We start from the raw sequence: 20,938 nt of genomic DNA on the forward strand, positions 1-20,938 counted from the left end.
CAGGTCTTCTACAACTCCGATCCACTCTTGGATCCACCGCATCTCTCCCGGACCGACCGCCTGCAGCATCTTTGTCCACAGGCACCACGGAACAGATAGAAGAAACCCGACGCACTTCGACACCTATGCACCCGCTTCCTGTGGGTGAGGTAAAGCTGGCACTCCGGTGCCCAAGTGTAGAGTATCATCTCTAGTGTCTGTGTTTCCAATCTTGAGTTCCTAGTCCATCCGGAAGATTCTTTTTGCAGTAACTTTGTACTTTTTACGCACCCATTGAAAACCTATGGGAGCTCGCGTGTGACTATTTGCTCTGCACACGCAACCCGTGGACCTCCTGGTCACTAACTAAAGTTAGCTCCTTGTAGGCCCAGCGATTCTAGAGGCCCTAGGCCTTTTCCCTTTTCTGTTCGTGGTACTTATACCACTATTTTAGTATATGGTTTGAGCGGCCACCAGGGCCTATCCATATAAAGTGCAACTTCTGTGTATTCTACTGTAATCTTGTTTGACGATTTGTGCTCCTGTGCTCATAAAGAGACTAGGGGTTACTTTGAGAAATAAATACATATATATTTTCAATATATATCTGTGTGGTGTCCTTTCATTGGTATAAAGGGGGGTTGCATTTGGTAAAACAGCCTGCTTAACACGCTTCACGAGTTTAGCCTCAAAGACTGCTTAGCCTACGCTACCACTAGGGCAGCTAGTCCGAAAAGGTTGACTTACAACCACACCATAAGGGTTGCTTGGCATGGTACAAGGTGATCACTTTAACTAGTAAGCATCATATACCAGGCCAACTTCTCACAGTATGGTACGAGCAGTCCTAGGCTCCCTTGAGGGGAAATCGATACAGATAAGTGACCACAGGCTCACAACTCAACATGCGCATTGCAGCCGCAATAAATCGCAGTCCAGCTAAATACTCACTTTTATGAAAAAAGAGAAGTATTTTATTTTCTACCGCAACCAACACAAAGGAAAAATATGACATTCACAAACTGGTACACAGTTCACCCCTGAGGTCAGGACTCTAGTGTTTCTATGGTGATTCCCTTTTCCACTCCATCCTCATTTTAGTGGTAGTGGCTATTCTCCATTGTGGGGTTCCTCGCCCGTGAGGTTGTGGAGGGAGTGGGGATCTGTGACAAACTTTTCTTAGATCCCTCGCTTGGGTGATGGTGCCCTGGTGCTTTCACTACATCCTCACTTCTCAGACGGGAGGTGGCAGATCAGGTCGCAGTTCTTGACTCCCGGTAACCCCGCTGGTGTACGGGGTGACCGTACCTCACAGCATACGGGCTCCTGCCCGATCGGCACAGTGAAATCCTTTATCGGAGCCTCTCCTGGCACACGGGTTGCCGCCTGCTACCACACAAGGCTGCAGCCCATACCACACAGTAGTTTTTTCATGGCAGCCCCTGCTGTGTTGCCGATTTGACACTGCACACAGCTTCGGCCGGATTGGCACAGCGCAGCACACGGCTCAGTTCACTGTGGCCCTCTCCTGAGTCGCTGGCTTTCCTGCATACATGCAACAACCTGATCAGTGCAGCAGCCATTTCTTCACACCTCGCACAGGGAGTCAACTCAACACAGCTCCCCACTGGACTTTGCTCCATCCAACACTCTTCCCAGGACATACTGGTCTTGGTAAGCAGGCAGACACTAGTGCTCCAAGCTCCACGGCAGATGCTCTTGGACTCCCTGGGTAATTTGCCCCCACCCAGCAGGGAGGCTAGCAGGCCTTGGCCCCCAGTCCTGTTCACAGGCAGAGGTAAGTAGTAATTTTATTGCATGTAGTTAATTAAAATCATTACAGATTGTGTTTAAAAAAAGCATTGCTTTGCCAAAAACTGATTGATTTAAAAAAACAAAAAAAAAATTGGGAAAAGCCCTTTTTTTCAAAATTCAACGTTATTCAACAATACTCTGTGTATAAATTAGTTCTTTTTTTTAAGTCCGTCTTTTTACATGCATCTTAAAACGTGCTAAAATCCTGGGCAGTATTTTGCCGTCACTTGTATTCTTGTTGTTACTTGTCGTTGTACTTCTGAGAAGTACCTGTGAGCACTATGTGTTTGGTATTAGTAAAAGTTGATTGACATTCTGCAGAAATCTGGCTGCCCTACATGAGATCTGCAATGAGTGGCTGTTTAGTAGTAGCATTAAGGCCGGTCTGCACGATCTAACTTTGGAGGAGAGGAGCGGAGTGGATGAAGTAGGTACTGCCTTCTCAAATGGTTCACCGCTGGGCAGATGCACACTAGGTGTATAAGGGATTCTTCCGTCTGTCCACAAAGTCTGCAGAGCATAGTTGGCCATGCTTGTTTCCACACGGGAACTTGGTATTTTGCTGTAAATGCTCCCAGTCTGACCAAAAATAATAGTTGATGTTGGATTGATGGAGTTATATGCTGGACAAGATATGGCTGGGGAAATTGTGTCTCATATGTCGATAGAACCATCCAACCATGTTTTTTCTTTGCTAGAACTGCTTTGTCCATTATCCAAGCCTTTTGTTTTGTGGCGTTATTGGCTATTTATTTGAATGCGGCAAAGCTGTAGCCAGTGTTCCAGGCACTCGTAGGCACACATACATTCAGCACATGTATTTTACATGCATGAACTGCACCCTTCATGTATTGTACAACTCACAGGTGCACATACCCCTATCACATGCATTTAATCTGCACGGCACTACATCCTTCATGTACCATACCACTCATAGGAACATATACATCCAGCGCAGGACTTTAACATGCACTATGTAGGCAGTACTGCACCCTTCCCAGGCACACATACACCTAGCACAGATACACCACTCCTCTATGAGGGAAAAGAGACTGCAGTAGTATTCGCGTCCGGTGCATTAAAATGTGTGAACCAAAACATCTTTGTAATTTAGAGGGCAGCACAAATGTGCTTTTTGCGCAGGATACATTTTAGTATTTTTTGCAGGGCTTTGAAATCAGGATCAGGACTGATGATATACTCTTTAAGTGTTTTCTTGCAAAGCGTCAGAGTGTAATGCCTAGGATGTTTCTGCGGCTGGATGGTTTAAGAGACTCTTATTTTTAGGTGAATTTTAAGATGGAGTATTGCCTGCATTAAAGAATAGATTTACAGATTCTCGTTTGGGTCTTTCCAATCTCTGGCAATTATATGGTATCCCACCATCGGTATTGTAAGTTTGTGAAGAGTCCATAGGAAGTGAAGAATGGGCACAAGCAGAGAAAAAAAATGATGTGCAGAAATAACTCACTGAATACCCGTTAAGAGGTTGGCCTGGTAGTAATTTGTCAGATGAAACATTGAAAAGGAATTGGTAAGTTAGGAATCATCTGTCTGTTGTTGACAGTAAAGAGTGTAGGAGTGATTTATCCAAATGGGACTAGGGAAAATGTGATTGGCTCTTTTTTCCCTTTCCTTGAGAGTGGTGGAAATGTGAGATAATATGGTGGTGCCAGACACTGGAGAGGTGTTGCATGTTTCCAGGTTATGTAAGGTTAATAATCATGAGAGAAGGGAAGTGGATTAGCATTGGAGAAAATTGTGTGAATAGATCATATCCTTGACACAAATTTTCTAGACCTATGATGCTGGGCATGATTACTTCTGTAATAAGAACATTTATTAGGTCCTTTATTTTTCAAGTTTATTGGCTTATTTTTTATTTTATTTTGTAAACATTTTTATTAGCATTTTTCATTAATTGGTACATTTATTACATACTAGCAGATATTGGCTTATTTTTTTACTTATTTTATCCAATTAAGTGTATGTCCTTTTTGCAGCTGGGTTTTGTTCTAGTGTTGCTCATTTTCTCTAATTGAGTGAGAGGATGTGTTGTAGTCTATACTTGTTTGTCATGCAGTTTCTACATAATATTCATTATTATACATTAGCCTTCTAAAGAATTCTCTGTGTGTCATTGTTGAGTGTGTGTAGAGAACATAGATGTTGTGTAGCAGTTTCTTCCTGGTATCACACTGACTGGTACTTTTGAGAGCGTGTCTTATATCTGCTGATAAAACTATGCATTTAATTCATGTATAAGTGGTCTGAATCCTTGTAACAGCTTTCAAACTATGTTGATTGCTTTCTTGATCGCTCTACGACAAACAAGTGGAGTTAATGGCATGATTATGGTCTGTGACACTAATGTTCGCATCTGTCGCTGTTGTCAAATTCCAATTTCACTATATTAAGTGTATCATAATGTGGACAGGCCACTGGTGATCCAGGTATACATTAAAATAGTTTGCAGTGTTCATCACTAAATATGAATGTCCGTTAGATAATTTTCTTGAATCCATAAATGACGCTAAGTGATCTAATACACAAATGTGTTTATAATATTACTTTACACTATGCTCTGAACTAAGTATAGAAGTGGTACTTAACTTCTCCTTCTGTGATTTCTTTTTCTCAACAGTGTAATTCTCTTGCCTACCTGACTGGTAGTTAGTCAATTTTAATATAAAACTACATTACTTTGTAATTCATGTGGCCTTCCTTCACTAGGGCATCTTGGGTGTTAACTTGCTATTTCCAGTCTACTCACTACTGCTCGATGTGTGTGGGTCAATTACATTAGTGTACAACCACATTAATTTCCACTCTCTAACTGTAAGTATTGATTACTATATTAGTTATGACTGCATGGCATTTGGGGCTAGGAAGGCAGCCAATAAACATATGAGGGTTCACAGCAAAAGTATTTAATTTGGGTGTTATAACATTCAATACACACACCTTCCCACTCACTTTCTCGCTCTCTCACTGACTACACATAAAAGAAAAATCTGTTCGCCCGCAGCAAGAAAATTATCTTTTGGAGCCTCACCTCTCAAGTGGAGTGTCAAATGCTCAATGGTATTGGAGAACGGCCCCCTTCAGTTGTCCCATCTCTTAAATCATCCACAACGATACCAGTGAAAATGCCAACTTTTGTAGCCGGATGTATAACCCTTTTTTTAGTTACTGACACTAAGATTCAGAGTTTGCAGTCACAGAAATGTTTTTTTCAGTGTATAAATCCCATTTTTAGGATTTATTAAAGTGTTATCAACTCCTAAAATGGGATTGAGACTATATACGAATTTGCTGTTTGGAAGGGGTGTGGTGTTGGTGTCTTTTCCAAAATACTGAATCAGTGTGTAATGTGTTAATGGATTGCTGCCCTTCATCTGGTTGCAAGCCATTGAAAAGTTACCAGTCTCCAAGTGGGGGTGGTAACCTGATTGCAAGAGGAAAGGGTCCTGATGGACCCCTTTCCTTTTGTGAATGTTGAAAAAAGTTTCAGGAAGAAGGACTGCCACTGACAACTTTCAAAGAAACTGAAAAAAAGAAGACTTTTATTTTGTCAAAGCAGCTGCATTTCCTTTCATTAAATTAGACTGCTTAAAAAAAGTTTCTTTATTGAAAAGCATTCACAGACTTGGTGGTCTAGTCACCCTTGCAGTCCACCATCCATGTGATAGCCACAAATCAGAGCGAGTTTCAACAGGAAACTTTTCTCATGACTGTTATTGAGGTAGGTTGGATTGCAGCCCACTCTGATTCAGAATTTTGGGGATGGACCTGTACATAGGTCACTTTGCAAATTCCACACTGGAAATTGCAACCAAATTGTGATCAGATTTTGCGACCAGTGAGAAATACATCTGTACCTTGGTTTCTCAAATCTGGAAAGATTTACAAGGCACATAAAGGAAATTGCACTGTCCCACTTTTGGGAAATCCTCAGAGATATCAGGTAACAGTCTCCCTGTCATATGCTTGCTAATCTCTACCTATGCTAGCTATCTTAGTCTTGGGCAGTGGCAATCCATCAATGCTTACTGCAGCAGTAGCAGGCTGAAGCAGAAACAGTTAGCGTGAAGTTAGGGTGATGGAAAATAAGCAGTGGGTACATTTTCAAGTGACTTAGGGGATGGAGCAGGGTTAAGGATTGAGTGGGGTTAAAGGAGGGTCAGTGTTGGGGTGCCGGAGAAAACAGTGTTGTAGTGGGGCTCATTTGATTCTCTGTAGTTCACTACCTGTAGGTTATCACGAGCACAAGGCCAAGATTTCCACTCCGCCCGCCCCGCTGCCATCGGATAGGGTCTTTTTTTTTTTATTGAACAGTTTTTATTAGAAACAATATGCAGCAATAGTGACATTACATTGACATCTTAGGCAAAATGTTCATAATATTACGGCATTACCTTTCCAGCCGTCAACGGATATGGTCTTTTTATGGCTGTGTTGAAATAGAACCTCATAAGGGATGGCAAACGCTACATAAATTGCGATGCCATACTATTTCTCCTGCGCTTGTGTAGGTGCAGGCACTCACACCACAAACACATACATATTCTGTCACAAAAGTAACTGGCTGCCTCCGATTCTTTTTAGATTCCACTTTTATGCAAATTTCACATGCCACCATTTTGAGGAGTGTTCAATTTTATCTACACCAATTAAAAAGGTCTTACTTTGGCATTTTCCAGAAAACCACAATTTGTGGTGATAAAAGGAAGGACGTGTTCATAGCGGAAAAAACAGCAAAGAGGCTGACAAATAAGGTAGTTAAAATCTTCAGCACCCTATGTATTGGAACAATAATATGAGTGTTGGTTTAATGCCTATTCATATTTTTTTGTGATATTATCTGAAACACGGTTTGTTTTTACAGGTTCCATCTAGGCACCATTGATAATAGGACAGCACAGAAATGCAAGTTTATTACTCAGAAAATATCTCGCATCTCGGTAAAACACATTTCCTTCGCATCTTTACAGGAAAGAAAATAGGGCTGATAATGCGTCCATTATGGTGCTCAGCTATGCATGCAGAAACCAACTACAGGAAAGATGAGCGAAAATGCTTTTAGATGAAACCTATTTTCATGTCCTAAGTGCAGCTGATGCATACACAGCTACGCTTCATAATATCTCTGGGTAAGTCTGAAAAGAAAGCCGTGGAAATGGGGTTTTGTCTACTCATTCCCAGAAGAAAATATGCCCAGATTGGTTTGTAATAGGTTTGTCTCCCCTGCTCGGCTGTGGCGGTACGTTATTAGCCGGTAGCTTTCTGTAACTTGGTGTGGTTTTTTTTATTTTTTTTTAATAGAGATCAGTTCATTAGAGCCCTAATCAAATCTGTTGTAACTCTCCGAGAGCCCCAGCTTTTCTGTTGTGAAATGAATCTGCTGCTGCAGTGCACAGGAACAAAGACCCTGCCTCCCCTTCTGACAGCAGCCTCCACAGCGGGAGACATTAATATTTCAGCGGTTGCATAGGATGCGGCTGAACAATAGATAAAACGTAATTATTGTTGTCTTGCCAGTGATGTCATCTTATCTTGGGTTCATTTTTTCGTGTTTTGTAGCCGAGTGAATTTTGTCATAAATCATTCATGATTACCTGACAGAAGTAATAACACAACCAGGTTGCCTTTTCCGCGAGTGGAAAACCGGTCAGACCTGGGCTGTATTGGAGCAGGGTTATGACTGATTTACACATTGCTGGGTCCAACCGGAGGTGGCATGGTGGGCAAAATAACATGGATTGTGGTTGCTGCCTTTGTAATTACCAGTGTCTGAGACTTATTCAAGCATTGAGTTGTGGCCCTTGTAATTACCTGGTGGCTGAGATTAATTCAAGCATTCCATCCATCACTTTTTTGTATACCTTTCTGCAAGTTACGCCAGTAATTCAACAACATACAACTTGCAAATGTATTTGTTCTTTCTGTTGCTTTGTCATCTGCCGTTTCCACCCTTGCCTTGCTAAACAGATCACACTATCTTTTCCCTCCTGATTCTGTGCTAATTGTGATCATCTGCTTCCTTCCTTCCTCTTCTCTTTCATCTGCGCTGTACAGATGTCCTCCTCGGATGCTGCTCAGCCTTTGGCTTCCTCTCCCTCTCTGCAAGCTGCTTCTGAGAAGAACAACTTGGAGGTATCGTGGCGTTTCCTGGGGGGGAATCTTTTAGAAGGCATCATGTTATAATTTGGCACACAGATGATTTGCAAATGTGATTTCATTTATAATGTAGGGGCATTTTTCTGGGCTTCTAGGAACATTTCTTGGCTGTGTCTGATGCATGTGGCTGTGGTAGTGCAGGTTCTCCAGGCCATCCCTCCTGATGTGAAGCAGGTAAAGGATTTACTCCTGTGTTCAGCAAGGATTGGCACAGGGTTGGATGCCAGGCTTTTTGCTTTGCCATAACGAGAGGAGTCCCAGCCAAAATATTAAAATCTGTATATGTTAGTAATTTTGAGTGCATTTTGGGACTACCTTTAGGTGTATTCCATAAATGAAATTTACATTGGAAACACAGTGATAAAAGAATACAATGACAACATTGATAGGTAATTTGTAATTAAGGTCACTGTTGTAAATTCACTTTAAATGTTGATAATGAAATGCACTTCTTTTTATATGTGGGTATATAATATTGAGTGGACATCCGTGATCCAAATTACAGATTGTGCCCAGTAGGGAGTATTGGCACTATTGTTGAAACCAGTGAAGGTGGAAAGTGTTTGCTCCAAATGGAACTGTTTGTTTGTGAAATTGTATGAACTTGCTTTTATTAGAGCGTTTTAATTTGGGCTCTCCCCTATTTTTTCTATTTAACATCAGACCAATGCATGAAGGAGACTGGCTGAAAGCCCATATAACACTTTAGTGGCTAACTCCAGACCTAAAATTTTTTAATAACTTTAATGCAATGGTGACCCAGTTTCTGGTGTTTATTTATTAGGTTTTAGGGAAATTAATACTCCTGCATGTATTATTATGGTAAATCGTACCATCCATAATGAACCAGGCCGGCATAGCAAATTAAGTCCCTTGAACGAACATAAGAAGTAACTCTTAATCAAACCTACGGAAAATAACATCCTCCTCTGGTGCAAACCAAGCAAAAAATAAGAAACCAGCCGAGAAAAAAAGAATAAATGGGAGTAACAATATACTGAAAAATTATCCTGTATGGTATTCCTTGGAATTTCCACACCCCTGGTATAATACTGAGTAGCGGACATCATGCTAACTGGTTAATCAGTTGGCCTAACTCCATGATGTCTGGCATGTTCCAGGGCCTTCTGATATCATTCACCATCACCAAGAACAACCTGAATCATTAACTTTCTTGAAGACTTGCACCAGATTGCCACTAACCACTCTCACTTTTGCTAGGTGCCGCAAGGATGCCACCAGTGTTTATGCCAGTAATTCTTTCTTATTGAGCTTCAACCTGTCTCCTCTGTTGAGCCACTCTTCTGGAGCCAGGGAACATTAATACCTAACTTCTCCAGTGTCACCTTCTGCTCCCAGTGACCACTTACTGTGTGGTCTCCCTCTCCATTACACAACTCGGGACCGCAGTCACTGTCACTTCCAAAACTGCATTTGCTTATTGCACCATCCACAGGCAGCCTATACTCTGCAAACTGCGATTTGGTGGGATGAATCAGAAGATAACATTTCTTGATTTACAAAGCTTGCAATGGTGTCAGGAAACAACATCTAATCCACATCCAACCTTAGTACACATTGGCAGAGTGCGCCCCTTCTTGTAAATGTGTCATCGCTCCTAGACATCAGGGAGGCTAGCCCTTTGCCTCAGTGTTCATGATGAGAGGCACTGTCCTCTCATATTTATGACACTGTTGACAACCTTTTTCTTGGAGGATACATCTTGTAATTGTTTTGGCTCCTATGAAACATCGTTCTACGGTCACCAATGTCTTGTCAACAGGCATTTTCTTCCTTTCACTGTTAGTTTTGGTGTATTTAAAAGATTCACTTGGTGTGGGCCTGTTTTGGTGAAGACTCATGCTCCAGGTCTTCTGTGTTCCTTAAGGCAAATGGTCTTGGGTTAAAAGTATTTCTCCTTCCTAATATGCCTTTGTTCTCTCAAGGCATTCCAGCTCTGTGTATCTTGGTCAGTATACTTTGTCTGCACCTTAAGGGGGCTCAATTACTTGGGGGCTCAATGATTTGGTGATCCTCTCCGATCTCAGGCATACTCTTGGGTGGAGAGCAAAGATCACCATCAGACAATCCTAAAGTTGTGCCATTTTTGTAGGCCTTCTTAAGCTGCCTGGCCTCCGTGACTTAACTTGTCTGAGGCTCCCTTACCACAGACCCCCACAACCTAAGGGGCGGACAGCACTTGCTGCTCCTAGCCAGACCCTCTCTCTCTCTTTAGGCACCAGCCCATATTTGAGATGTTAGTTGTTCAGATTATAGTTCCCATCTCTGCAACACATTGACTTGAGAGAAACTTTCATCTACAATCAACACAAAGTTGGCCCGCACTGTGTTTAAAATGTCACTTTGCAGTGGGATGTTGCGCCTCTGGCTCACTGTGGCAGCTTGAGGCCCTGAATATCCACCCCAAGTCAGAAGAGCAAAATCACTTTCTGCCCCTCATGAAATTAGTACAGTGACTGCTTGCTAGAAAGATCAGTTGCTCCTACTTCTAACTTGAAAATATTGCCGATTAGACCCATAGTAGCAGCTTAGAATTTGACAAAGGTTTTTTATGTGGTCTTGATGGTCACAATTAGGTCTCTATATGGCACAGAGTAGACTTTCATGTTTCTGCATTACCCTGCCCATGTACTAATTACCTTCCCATGTACTAATTACCTTCCCTGTTTGTTTTCCTTATTATTTAACTGATTTTTGCATTATAAAATTCAAATCAAACTAGTACAGCATATTTGCTTACAAAAGATATTGGATTTGACAAGGGCCCAGCACACCAGGTCAACGTTGCCGACAACAGTTTTTTAAAATCATTTATGGAGATGAGACGCTTATTAAGTGTCTGTCCTTAATGTGCTGCTGTTACTGTTTATCTGCTAAGGGCTTTATTTTGAGTGGGCTAGAATTTAGTGGCAATAATACCACACCTTGTGTTCCCGGTACAAGGTGTATCCGAAACACGGTCCTATTATTACCTGGGAATCACAAGTTGATCCCATATATTCTCCTATGTAACGAGGAGTAACATGCAGCACTCTTGTTCCCATACTGACATCTGCTTGTAAACAAACGATGCAGGCTTTTTTATTGAGGACAAAGGATGACCTGGAGTATTTGTCTTCTGTACATTGTGCAGGACTCACACACCTGGGAGCAACGGATGCGTTAATATCGTACAATCCATAATTCTGTTTCAGATATTTTTATCATAACGGAATTAATAGGTCACTCATTATGAGGTACTAAGGACATTGGGCCTAATTTAAAGTGTGGCGGATGGGATACTTCACCACAAACGTGGCCGGTATTCCGTCGCACTACAAGTGCATTTGTTGTCTATGGCACTTGTAATGTGGCGGACGGGCTATTCATCACGTTTTGACGGAGTATCCCAAACTCTAAATAAGGCCCTTAGTCTATTTTTCAAGATGAACTGTTACTGTCTAGAAGGAGTTTTGTTTTGGCTAGATTAGTATATGAGAACGGGATTACAAACACTACTTCTGTGTAATTGATTTTTAAAGGCACAAAATGTCACTAAGTGAATATTTATAAAAGTTTATTCTATTGTCCGGTGTCAGTTGCCTGCTTTAAAGGTAGCATGTGTCGGACGCCTTATGTAAAGCTGATGTTATATGTTGAGCTCCATTGTAACACAATTGATTAACAGTTATCATCTTAATTAAATTTATCGTGCCCCAAAGTAGTACAAAATGTTTCCTACTTTGTTTTTTCTTCTTTAGCCTTTGATCTTCTGCCACTTTCATCAAACACTCTTTTTTCAAATGTAGCCTTCACTAGTTTCAATAGCGAGACTTGTGTGAAAAGGACGGTCTAGCTGCACTTGCAGTATTTTGATTGATTCAATTGTAAAGGTTAAACAACATACCACTTCACTTTTTACAGCAACCTTTTAAGCAACATCATGATCTTGTTTTAAGATGAATTTGATGGCAGTTGGTTACATCTATATTAAAGTTAAACAGCACATAGAACTTTTCAAAACAGTAATTTGGACAGTTTGGAAAATAACATTTTAGAAAACAGTATCATATCATTAATATATTCTTATTTTAGCCTGCTTGCCTATAGAATAATTATGCATTTAATGTATTCTTGGCACACCCCTTTCTTTTCTAATTCAAATGAGAAAGGCACGCTTTGTCTGCAAATAGCAGTGTTCATAAGGGAAGGGTATGCTGCTGAAATTGTGAGGGACAATGTTACCTAGTTACGGTCAGAGAAAATAAAATCATTCTTGAATACCCATGACATCAGGCATACAAAGATCTCTCTGTATCATCCTAGAAAGAATGGATTAGTTCAACGTTTTAATTGTACATGTGGTGGATGAAATGTTATGGACATACAAAACTACTCCTAATATCAATTACAGAGTATTATCACCTTTTGTTTGAGAGCGTGGTTGAGAGCATGGGTCCAAACTCAATAGGCGATGGATGGAAAAACATCGTATTGATAGCTCGCATTTGTGTAGTCTGGCTGATATCAGGAAAGAGAAAAAATATGAGTGGATGCAAGGGGGCGGACCTACCAGGAATAGTTGTGGGTAGTTGGGTCAGGATTAAGAAACCTAGCTATGTTTTTGAAGTGAGTCCAGAATTTCTGCTCGTGTTCAGGTGGTCCGAAAAACCTCTAGCGTGTTGCACCATTTTGAAGGAAAGATTCGGAATAAGGACAGGATTACTGTCGTTCCGAGGGGAAATGGTGACTTGCAGTGCACTCGGTTTGGTGAAGTGTCTGAGCAAGTATGCGAGAGTGAGCCATGTGTGACCTGTACAAGAAGTGAGCAACGTTAACTGGCATGCCACAAGAAGTACAATGTGGGGTGACATTTTTGTGATTCATTTCTATTTCATGCACTTCTCTTTCCACAGTATAATGCATGTGTGCATTACAGCTATTTTGACACATCACAATGTATTTGTGTATTCTGGTTATTTATGTTTTCATTTTAGCACAAGGATTACATTGTTGGTGAACATGAATGTTATATACACTTCACTTTTTTTATACATAAGTTTGTTATTACAATAGTTGTGTTTATATCATAAGGGGTTTTAGTTTTCTAACTTTACAAGTGTGTATTCATTCCATTTGGTTTTGTCGGTGTAGGACGGCGATGTGTTGGAATTTCTTCTTTATCTAGGCTAAGGATTGGAATGTATAGCACAGGGAGGATGAGCATGCAAAAGGGACATTCTATTGGAAGGCTGTTGGACAAGGAGTAGAGTGGTCATGGTGCGATGTGGTGGTGTTACTCTATGTGAACTGAACTTAAATAAACCCATCGACAATCTCTGACCAGGTCTCTGGCTTCCTTTTATAAATGTAAATACTGTTCAGCAAGAAATATTTCCAGGTTTTCCACAAGACTGTCCTTGTCCATTAGAATGTCATTCAACACCAGGGAGAACATCCTTAGCTCAATGTAGCCATTAATGCCTTGCAGCTAGCTTTATTGCTTTAGAAAAATGGGAACTGATTTCCGTTGAAATTCATTTGCAGTGAGGCAAGTGTGTCGCTATTTGGCTTCACTTATAACTGTAATGACAGTGGAACGGAGGTACCATTCCACATGTATATCTGCCAGTTATGTTGGGAGCTTAAAATCGCACTGTTTAGGAGTTGGAGGTTCCACTTTATTGCCAGACTTTAGACGATCTAACTGAGCAAGCGTTCTTTAACCTAATTCAGATCCAGGTGAAGAGATACTTTCCATGCCACAGTAACTGCAGGACTGAAAATTATGTCTAGGATAGGTCTAGCTGACTTCTGACTCTCTCTGTGGACTATTGCCCGCCCATTAGCGTCATGGAATTGTCTGCGTTTGGAGGCTCAAGCACCTGAGGCACAAGCCACTGTGCACTGTCTTTTAATTGAGTGAGAACAAAGAAGTTGCCAACCCAGGACTAAGTTTATTGGCGGAATTAGCAGAAGAGCTTCTCGAATCCCAGAACAACTGTCTTAAACACTTCATCTAAAGGAGTGGGGCAACTGTTGTTCCAAATATTTAATGTAACCTCCTGGCTGTATAAAAACAAAGTCTGAATATTTGTAAAAGAACTAATGCGACAAGAGCACTCCATTGCACATGAGAAGGAATCTATTTTGTCAGATATCTTCCACAGCTATCAGACTACAAGGGGCTCTCATAAATAATTGGTCAGGCTTGTATACCTATTTGGCTTCTGTTTGCTTATGCTTCTCCTCATAGAATTTTCATAACCTTCAAATTCCCCACCTTGAGCATTGCCAAACCGAGATCATTGAGCACTTCTCTGACCTATGATGAATTTTAAGGTATTTTGTTACACCATATCAGACTTCCATCGTCAGGGCAGTAAAAGCAGCACATAACCAGGGTTAACCGCTGATCCTTGTCTTGACAAAATGACCTATAATGGCATTTTTCAACTAGAAGTATTTCTTTTTTCTTGAGTACCATATTAATACCTATTATGTCCACCTCATTTCAGCTGAAGCATTATCTTTAGTTTTGGCAAAATATGAACCTTGTTTCAAATTTCTGTTTTGATGGCCAGAGTTCTCTCTCACTCCAGAACCTATTAACTGGAGAACATGCAGGGCATCAGTATATGTGTTCAAAATGATTGACGACCTATAGATGAAGATCACAAAGATTATGAAGCTCAAGAGTGTTGTTAGGGTCTTCATGACATGCAGAGTAACTCAAAACACAGTGAAAGCCGCATTTCAGAACCCGTTTCATGGAGACCCAGAGGTGGTTCCTTCCACTGCCAAACACTCATTCCTTTCACCTTTTGGACCTGAAGGGGAACGGAGAACTTACCATGTAGGCAACAAAGTTGCATATTGCGATGACCCTATAATAATTACTCTTCCATACCTGAATAAAAATAATCCTTGTGCCATAAAACTGTTGGAGATAGTTTGTGGCTTTGACAATCCCTTCTTCCAGAAACTGGTATGTAAATTGTCAATGCTGGAAAACACAGTTGAAGAAAGATATTCCAAACACTAACTACACAATTAAACTACACCAACATGAAACAAGTGTCAAGTATAGATTTCAAGAAAAAATGTAAACACTTCTGTAGGAAAATGTGTTATCAGTTGAAGAGGGTGTGAGCCTTTCACGTGTAATAAGTCCAACATCTTGTTACGTCCAAAACACAAATAAACCTTGGTTCAACCTCTGGTAGATATAACAAAAAGCAATCCGATTTAACTCAAGGAAAAGTGTGTAAAGTATTTAGGAGTACCAAAGAAAAAAAAAAGTCAAAACACACTCAATAAATGCCCCACACCAATTAAGAAACAAAAACAAATAATTGCACAAATTACACCAAAATGACTGAAATTCAATTTAGTAACCCAGAGATATGAATGTTTAACCTTCTAGCTTAGTCTCTAAAATGGAAGTCGAAATCCTCCAGAGAGGCAAGGTTGCAGGCTGCATTCAGTAAAGTAGCAAGGTCTTCTCATAGTCTGATAGCTGTTGGAGGAAGTCCCGCTGCAGCTGCCAGTTTTTGTGGGAAAAGCTCAGACAGGGAAAACTCAAATTTCAGGGCCGCCAAAGTCCTCTCGTAGAGCAAATACTTTTTACACCTCTGCCCAGTTGGACTTTTTATGGAGCTCAAAATCTTCCCGTGGGGCAAGCCTGAAGCTTTGTCTGACAAAGTCCATTAGAAATTAGACGTCTTTGCTGTGAGGTCCCGCTGACGCTCCGGCGGTCTTGAAAGTCAAAAAATGGTCACACTGTTTTCGACTTTCAGGAGCAGCTCCTGTTAGTCGTTTTAAGGCTCCCTGAACCTCGGGCACAGCATTTAGGGGCCCGGACTCACTCGGAGGCCACTAGCAGGGTCCAGTCCAGGTTTAGTTGCTACTGGTCAGCTGGTCACTCCAGGAAAAAGACCATTTGCAGCTTGTTCCCTTTAGTCACATAGGAGTTCAGCCAACTGCCCTTTGGATTCTCCTTCATTTCTATATACAAGTGGGACCAGGTCTATCCCTTTGAGGTCTCCACCCTGGTCACTGACTTCAGGTCAATTGTCTTCTAGTTTTTCCGTAGGTTCAGATGTGTGGTGATGAGCTGTGTGTGGGTGAGGTGCCTTTTGTGTAAGATGCACTAGCCTGGGGTTGGGGATAACTCCTGGACACTCCCTAACCAAAAAGTAACCAGGGCAACTATTCCTACCTTTGAAGCACACCCTGTTTTCTCTACTTCAAACTACCCCTCATGGCACTATTTTGAGGCAAATCCAGTATAGCAACACCCTTCTGCACTCGGACTTTGCTGGTGTGCCAGCCAGGTTGTGTTTAGGTACATGCACAGTCCATGTCTCCTCACCTACACCAAGCTGGTGCTGTGACCAGGTCCCCTTCTGGGCTGGAGCCAGGCTGCCTAGAGAAGGCCCAGGGAGCAAAGACGTATTCTCTTCCCTGTGTCGCCTTTTACACTTGCTAATGAATGGGCAAACCTCACTCTTGTCCCATTCAGTGTCATGAAATTCCTGAACCCTCCCCAGCTGAAGTCAGATACTACACAGTCAGGTCTTCCTGCCAAAAGGCTTAACTATTGTTTCTGCTCTGGAATCATTTTTCACACTTCATTAGGTGAACTGCTGACAGGGTCCAGCTGCTGGCAGGACTATGTCAAGTTACCCTACTGGAGGCAAAGTCTTAACTTTTTAAAAACGACTTTTGCTATATTGCTATTAAAAAATCTGACTGCACCTGTGAATTGGATGTTTAATAAACAGAAGCAGAATAATAATTCTAAACTTTATTTTTCCTCATAGGAACAACTACAGCCTTGTAAAATAAAAATTGCTTTTGAGGACAAGTCACTGTAGGTACACGTCCACACTAAATGCTTTCATGTTCTAGTTTTAAATACTAGGCACCCTACCTGGTAGACTGTAAGGCCTGATTAGGGGTCACTTATTTAATATTTAAAAGTAGGGTTGTTCCCTGTCAAAAAGGGTTATTTTGACAGGCTTTCTTGCAGGTTTAAAAGCTTTAGTAGCCAGACTACACAGGTATGGATGAAGCCATTATTTTATTTGCCTAGTGAATGGCACAACATATGCTTTAGCCAATTTTACCATGCTTAAGAGGCCATAGCACATATGGTGGGGACTAAACAGCAGTACCCCAGTGCGCAGCGTTAAAAAAAAAAAAAAAAAAGAAAAAAAAATAGCAGTACAAGTCATCAAAAATGGGAGGTCATCACTGAAAAAGAGGGATTCTCTTTCAATTATGCAATAATGCAGAACAATGTATAACTTGAAGACATTGTGACATTGTGATAGAAAATCGGGTCACCCAATAGTTTACAACACTGAAACAAAACAATAGAATGTAGAAACAACTGTTTGGGTGGGTGCATTATCAGAATATTTGATTTGAGATTAAAGAGAAAGAGGACAGTTTCCTGAGTAACATTGGTAATCAAACTACCTGGCCTCATTCCATTACTCGCCCGTCCCTCTCAATGCATGCAAGCAACTAAAACTCTTGAGGACAAAAACATTGCCACTCTAAGGAAGGAGAATATGTGATGCTTGCCCAGGATACCTAAAGACTACTGCAGTCAAAGTGTAACAGTCATACCTGTTTCTAAAGGCCAAAATGAAATATTGCTCTAGGGTTTTTTTGTGTGCAAATTTAGATCAAATGCATGTATACTAATGTGTTGGAGGAAACAATATTGTCAATATTGTATTATAGTCTTGGGCTTTAAGCTACTAGATCCTTTCCAACAGGTCCCTTCGTACACACCTTGGCCAGTGGGTACATATCCAGATGTCCAGCATGGGGAGCATGTAATCACTGTGTGTAGTGTACATGCGGTGTTCTGATTGGCTGAGTGTTCCTAACTTAGTGAGGTATCTAACTTTATGGTGTTTTGGGAAGGCGCACCCCTTCGGCCAAACGTGTTTGATTGGGGCCAATCTCCTGAGCCCATTGTGGTATCGCTGCCTATCTGTGGGATCGATCTGTTTTTTCCTGGTCACACGCTTATCTTAGGGTTTCGTGTCCCCCCACCTGTGATCTGTCAATCAGTTACTTCAGGCCTAGGTCGCATAGTCTGCCTGACCACGTATTTCCAACTCTGGGTTGAGGGGGAGGTCATATCAGGTGAAAACAACAACAGAGATACGAGCATACATACATATATCATGGTGTACATTAAATTATATTTATCAATATTAACATTCCCCCGTCTAGTTGAATTTTCAACTACATCAATTGCCCTACACTTCCTGACAGTCACATTGTTTTAGTTTTGGGGTGTTTCTGGTGTGCCTGTACTACCTCCCTAGTTTCTTGTATTCTATCTAATTTGAGGACTACGTTTTTACAGCAGAAAACTCCCATGTGTAGGAAACTACATAAAAACTGCACAAAAATGAAATTAGGGGGTAATGATATACACAGCCTGGTCACTCAACGGGGGAGCAAGGAAAACAAATTAAACAGCCCTGCTCTGGGGCACCTCCCTCCTTATTCATGTCAGATTTTAGACAATGCAGTGCTTGGCAAGAGTCAGTGTTCCATTGTTCTTATCATTTCCAGGGATAAAAGTACAGCAGGACCCACCGATCTTGGTACACACCACACCCTCTATTGTGGTCATCAAGTCCAAAACATATAGATGTTGCATCACCCTAAGGCAGATGGCTTTTAGTTCTTCCTCGATAGCATTTAGGCCGAGCTCCTTATTGGTTTTTTTTTAACTCTTTTTTAATAAAGACAAAGGTTATACAGTGTAAACAGTTTACAAACATTGGTGCCCCCGGGTTTTTCGCTGGCATAAATTCTTACAGCAGACCTGGGTTCATACCATCTCACAGACAATTGTATATTTGACCAACTTGTGGTTGTACTACCCCGGATCTTGTCTCCGTCTAAACTACGGGGGGCTCACAAATTCCTCCTCTGTACTATTTCCATTTTTCCCAAATTTGTGTCCATTTATTGGGACACCCTCTGGATTTGTACACTGTCCTCTGTCATCATGCACCAGTCCATGTCTTTTTCCCATGCTGTCAGTGACGGTGGTTCCTGCGCCCTCCACAATCTCGCAATGTTTCATTTAGCAATTGTCATTCCAAGTGTCGCCCATATTCTCTCTTTACTATTTAAGTCAGTATTGCGCCATAAGTTCAGGAGAGACAACTTTATACTATAATCAATCTTATTGCCCATCACTTCCTCCTTACACTTCGTCAAGTCAGACCAATACTTCTGGATACCCGTACATTCCCAGAGTATATGCACAAAGGTGGCCTCTTGCTCACATCTTCACATGCACACTGCTTCTGTGCTATAGCCCATCTTTACCAACATCGGTCCCGCAAGGTATGTTGTGTGGAGTATTTTCAGTTGTATGAGCCTAAGCCTAGAGGAGATAGCAGTTTCTCTGGGGACTAGTGCCTCAAGCCATTCCTCATCCTCCAGTCCTGCTACATTATGTTCCAATCTAGCTCTGAGTTGGAGGAGAGAGTCAGACGTTATTGATAAGTTTCTTGTAAATCAGCGAAATGGACTTCTCTGGTATCGATTCGTCTAAGATCCTGTCCTCTAACGGGGAGGATTCTGGTGGCGTCCCTCCCTTTGTTATCACCGCTTGCAGGGTGTGCCTGATCTGTAGGTATCTAAAGTGTTAAGTGCTAGCGAGGTCATACTCCACTTGCAGGTGGGCAAATGAGACTACCCCTCCTGCCCTCCATAGATCTCCAACCTTGGAAATGCCTATTAAATCCCACTGGTCAAAACCCTTGCTGTGTCTTAAATTGCCATGTAGTTCTGTGTCCCAAAGTGGGGGGGCCAGTGTGATCTTACCCTCCCAGCCCAGGCTCCTCATGTCTGTCCGCCACACTTGGACCGCATGCCCTGTGGGCCCCGACAGTTTGTTTAGTGGGGTTAGCATAAAGTACCCCTGTGAAGCCTCCCCCAGGGAGCAGCCATCTATCCATATGGTATCCAGGGTCCCCCTATGGCCTATAAGTGCAATGATTAATTGCAGTAAGTTGCGCCGCCCAGTAATTCAGCTCAGTATTGTTGATGATCTTCAGCAATTCTCACCTGGGTGTTTGTAACCAGCGGGTGTTTGCCTTTGTTTGCAGGGTGAAGAAGAGTAAGGACCCTCCTGCGTTTACTTGAGTGTCAGAAAACATTCTAAATTCTTCTGGAATGTCCTTCTACTGAGCCCAGCCAAAGTAATCAGCAGATGTTTTTTCTCAAGCCTGATGTAAGAGAGTTGTTTTGTCCTGTAGCGGATGTTGGAACATCTTGGGTAGATCTTCTCCAGGGATGACCAGGGCTGGTGTGTATAGTTATGAGGACACAGAGGCCTCACCATCCGGGGACAAGTTGCGTATAGGCAGACTCACCACACTTCCACTAGGTATCCAACAGTACTGAGGTGCCCCATTGCATGCCCGGTACGTGCAGAATTGCTTCACAATTTTCATTGGTGTAAAGTAGGATCATTCCTTTGCCTCTGAAACACAGAGTACAGTTTAGATCTATTAGGGGTTGCCCCTTCCCTTCTAGCAACGTGTATCTATCTATCTATCTATGTCGGTGTCTCAGATTTCCTGACATGTGTTATCTATGCTGACATTCTATACTCCTTTCCCCTTGTATCTTCGAGGTGGATGGCCCTGCACTGGAACTGCATGCCTGGGTCTAATTGTTATTTACGAAGACTGCCCCAGGCACGCTAAGGGCCACCCTGGGGCCGCAGACGGAGGTGGGAGCAGACGTGTTTGTGCACTGGTGCGGTGGATTTGCTACATCCAAGAATTTCTTTTTTGCAAACTGTCAGGGGGCCATACTTACAGTGTCCTCTCCTATAGTGCCCCGCCTGCGCATCCTGTCTAGCTCAGTTTGAATATTGTTAGGCTCGGTGAGAAGGTACAGTGCAGTG

The 20,938-nt window shown here is 41.9% G+C and overlaps 1 protein-coding gene across 2 annotated transcripts in view; it reads left to right on the top strand.

Annotated features, from left to right (window-relative positions):
- The window catches only part of SMAP1 (small ArfGAP 1), a 924,147-nt gene that overhangs the window by 479,175 nt on the left and 424,034 nt on the right, over positions 1 to 20,938 (top strand). The window contains exon 5 of one of the 2 annotated variants that reach the window (XM_085610917.1): positions 7,873 to 7,950. The exons of the other annotated variant lie outside the window; for it this stretch is intronic. Within the exon in view, the coding sequence (XP_085467043.1) occupies positions 7,873 to 7,950 (78 nt within the window). The remainder of the gene's footprint in view (positions 1 to 7,872; positions 7,951 to 20,938) is intronic. 2 annotated transcript variants of the gene reach the window in all.

Source organism: Triturus cristatus, chromosome 6 (assembly GCF_964204655.1).
Source record: "Triturus cristatus chromosome 6, aTriCri1.1, whole genome shotgun sequence".
Classification (NCBI taxonomy): domain Eukaryota; kingdom Metazoa; phylum Chordata; class Amphibia; order Caudata; family Salamandridae; genus Triturus; species Triturus cristatus.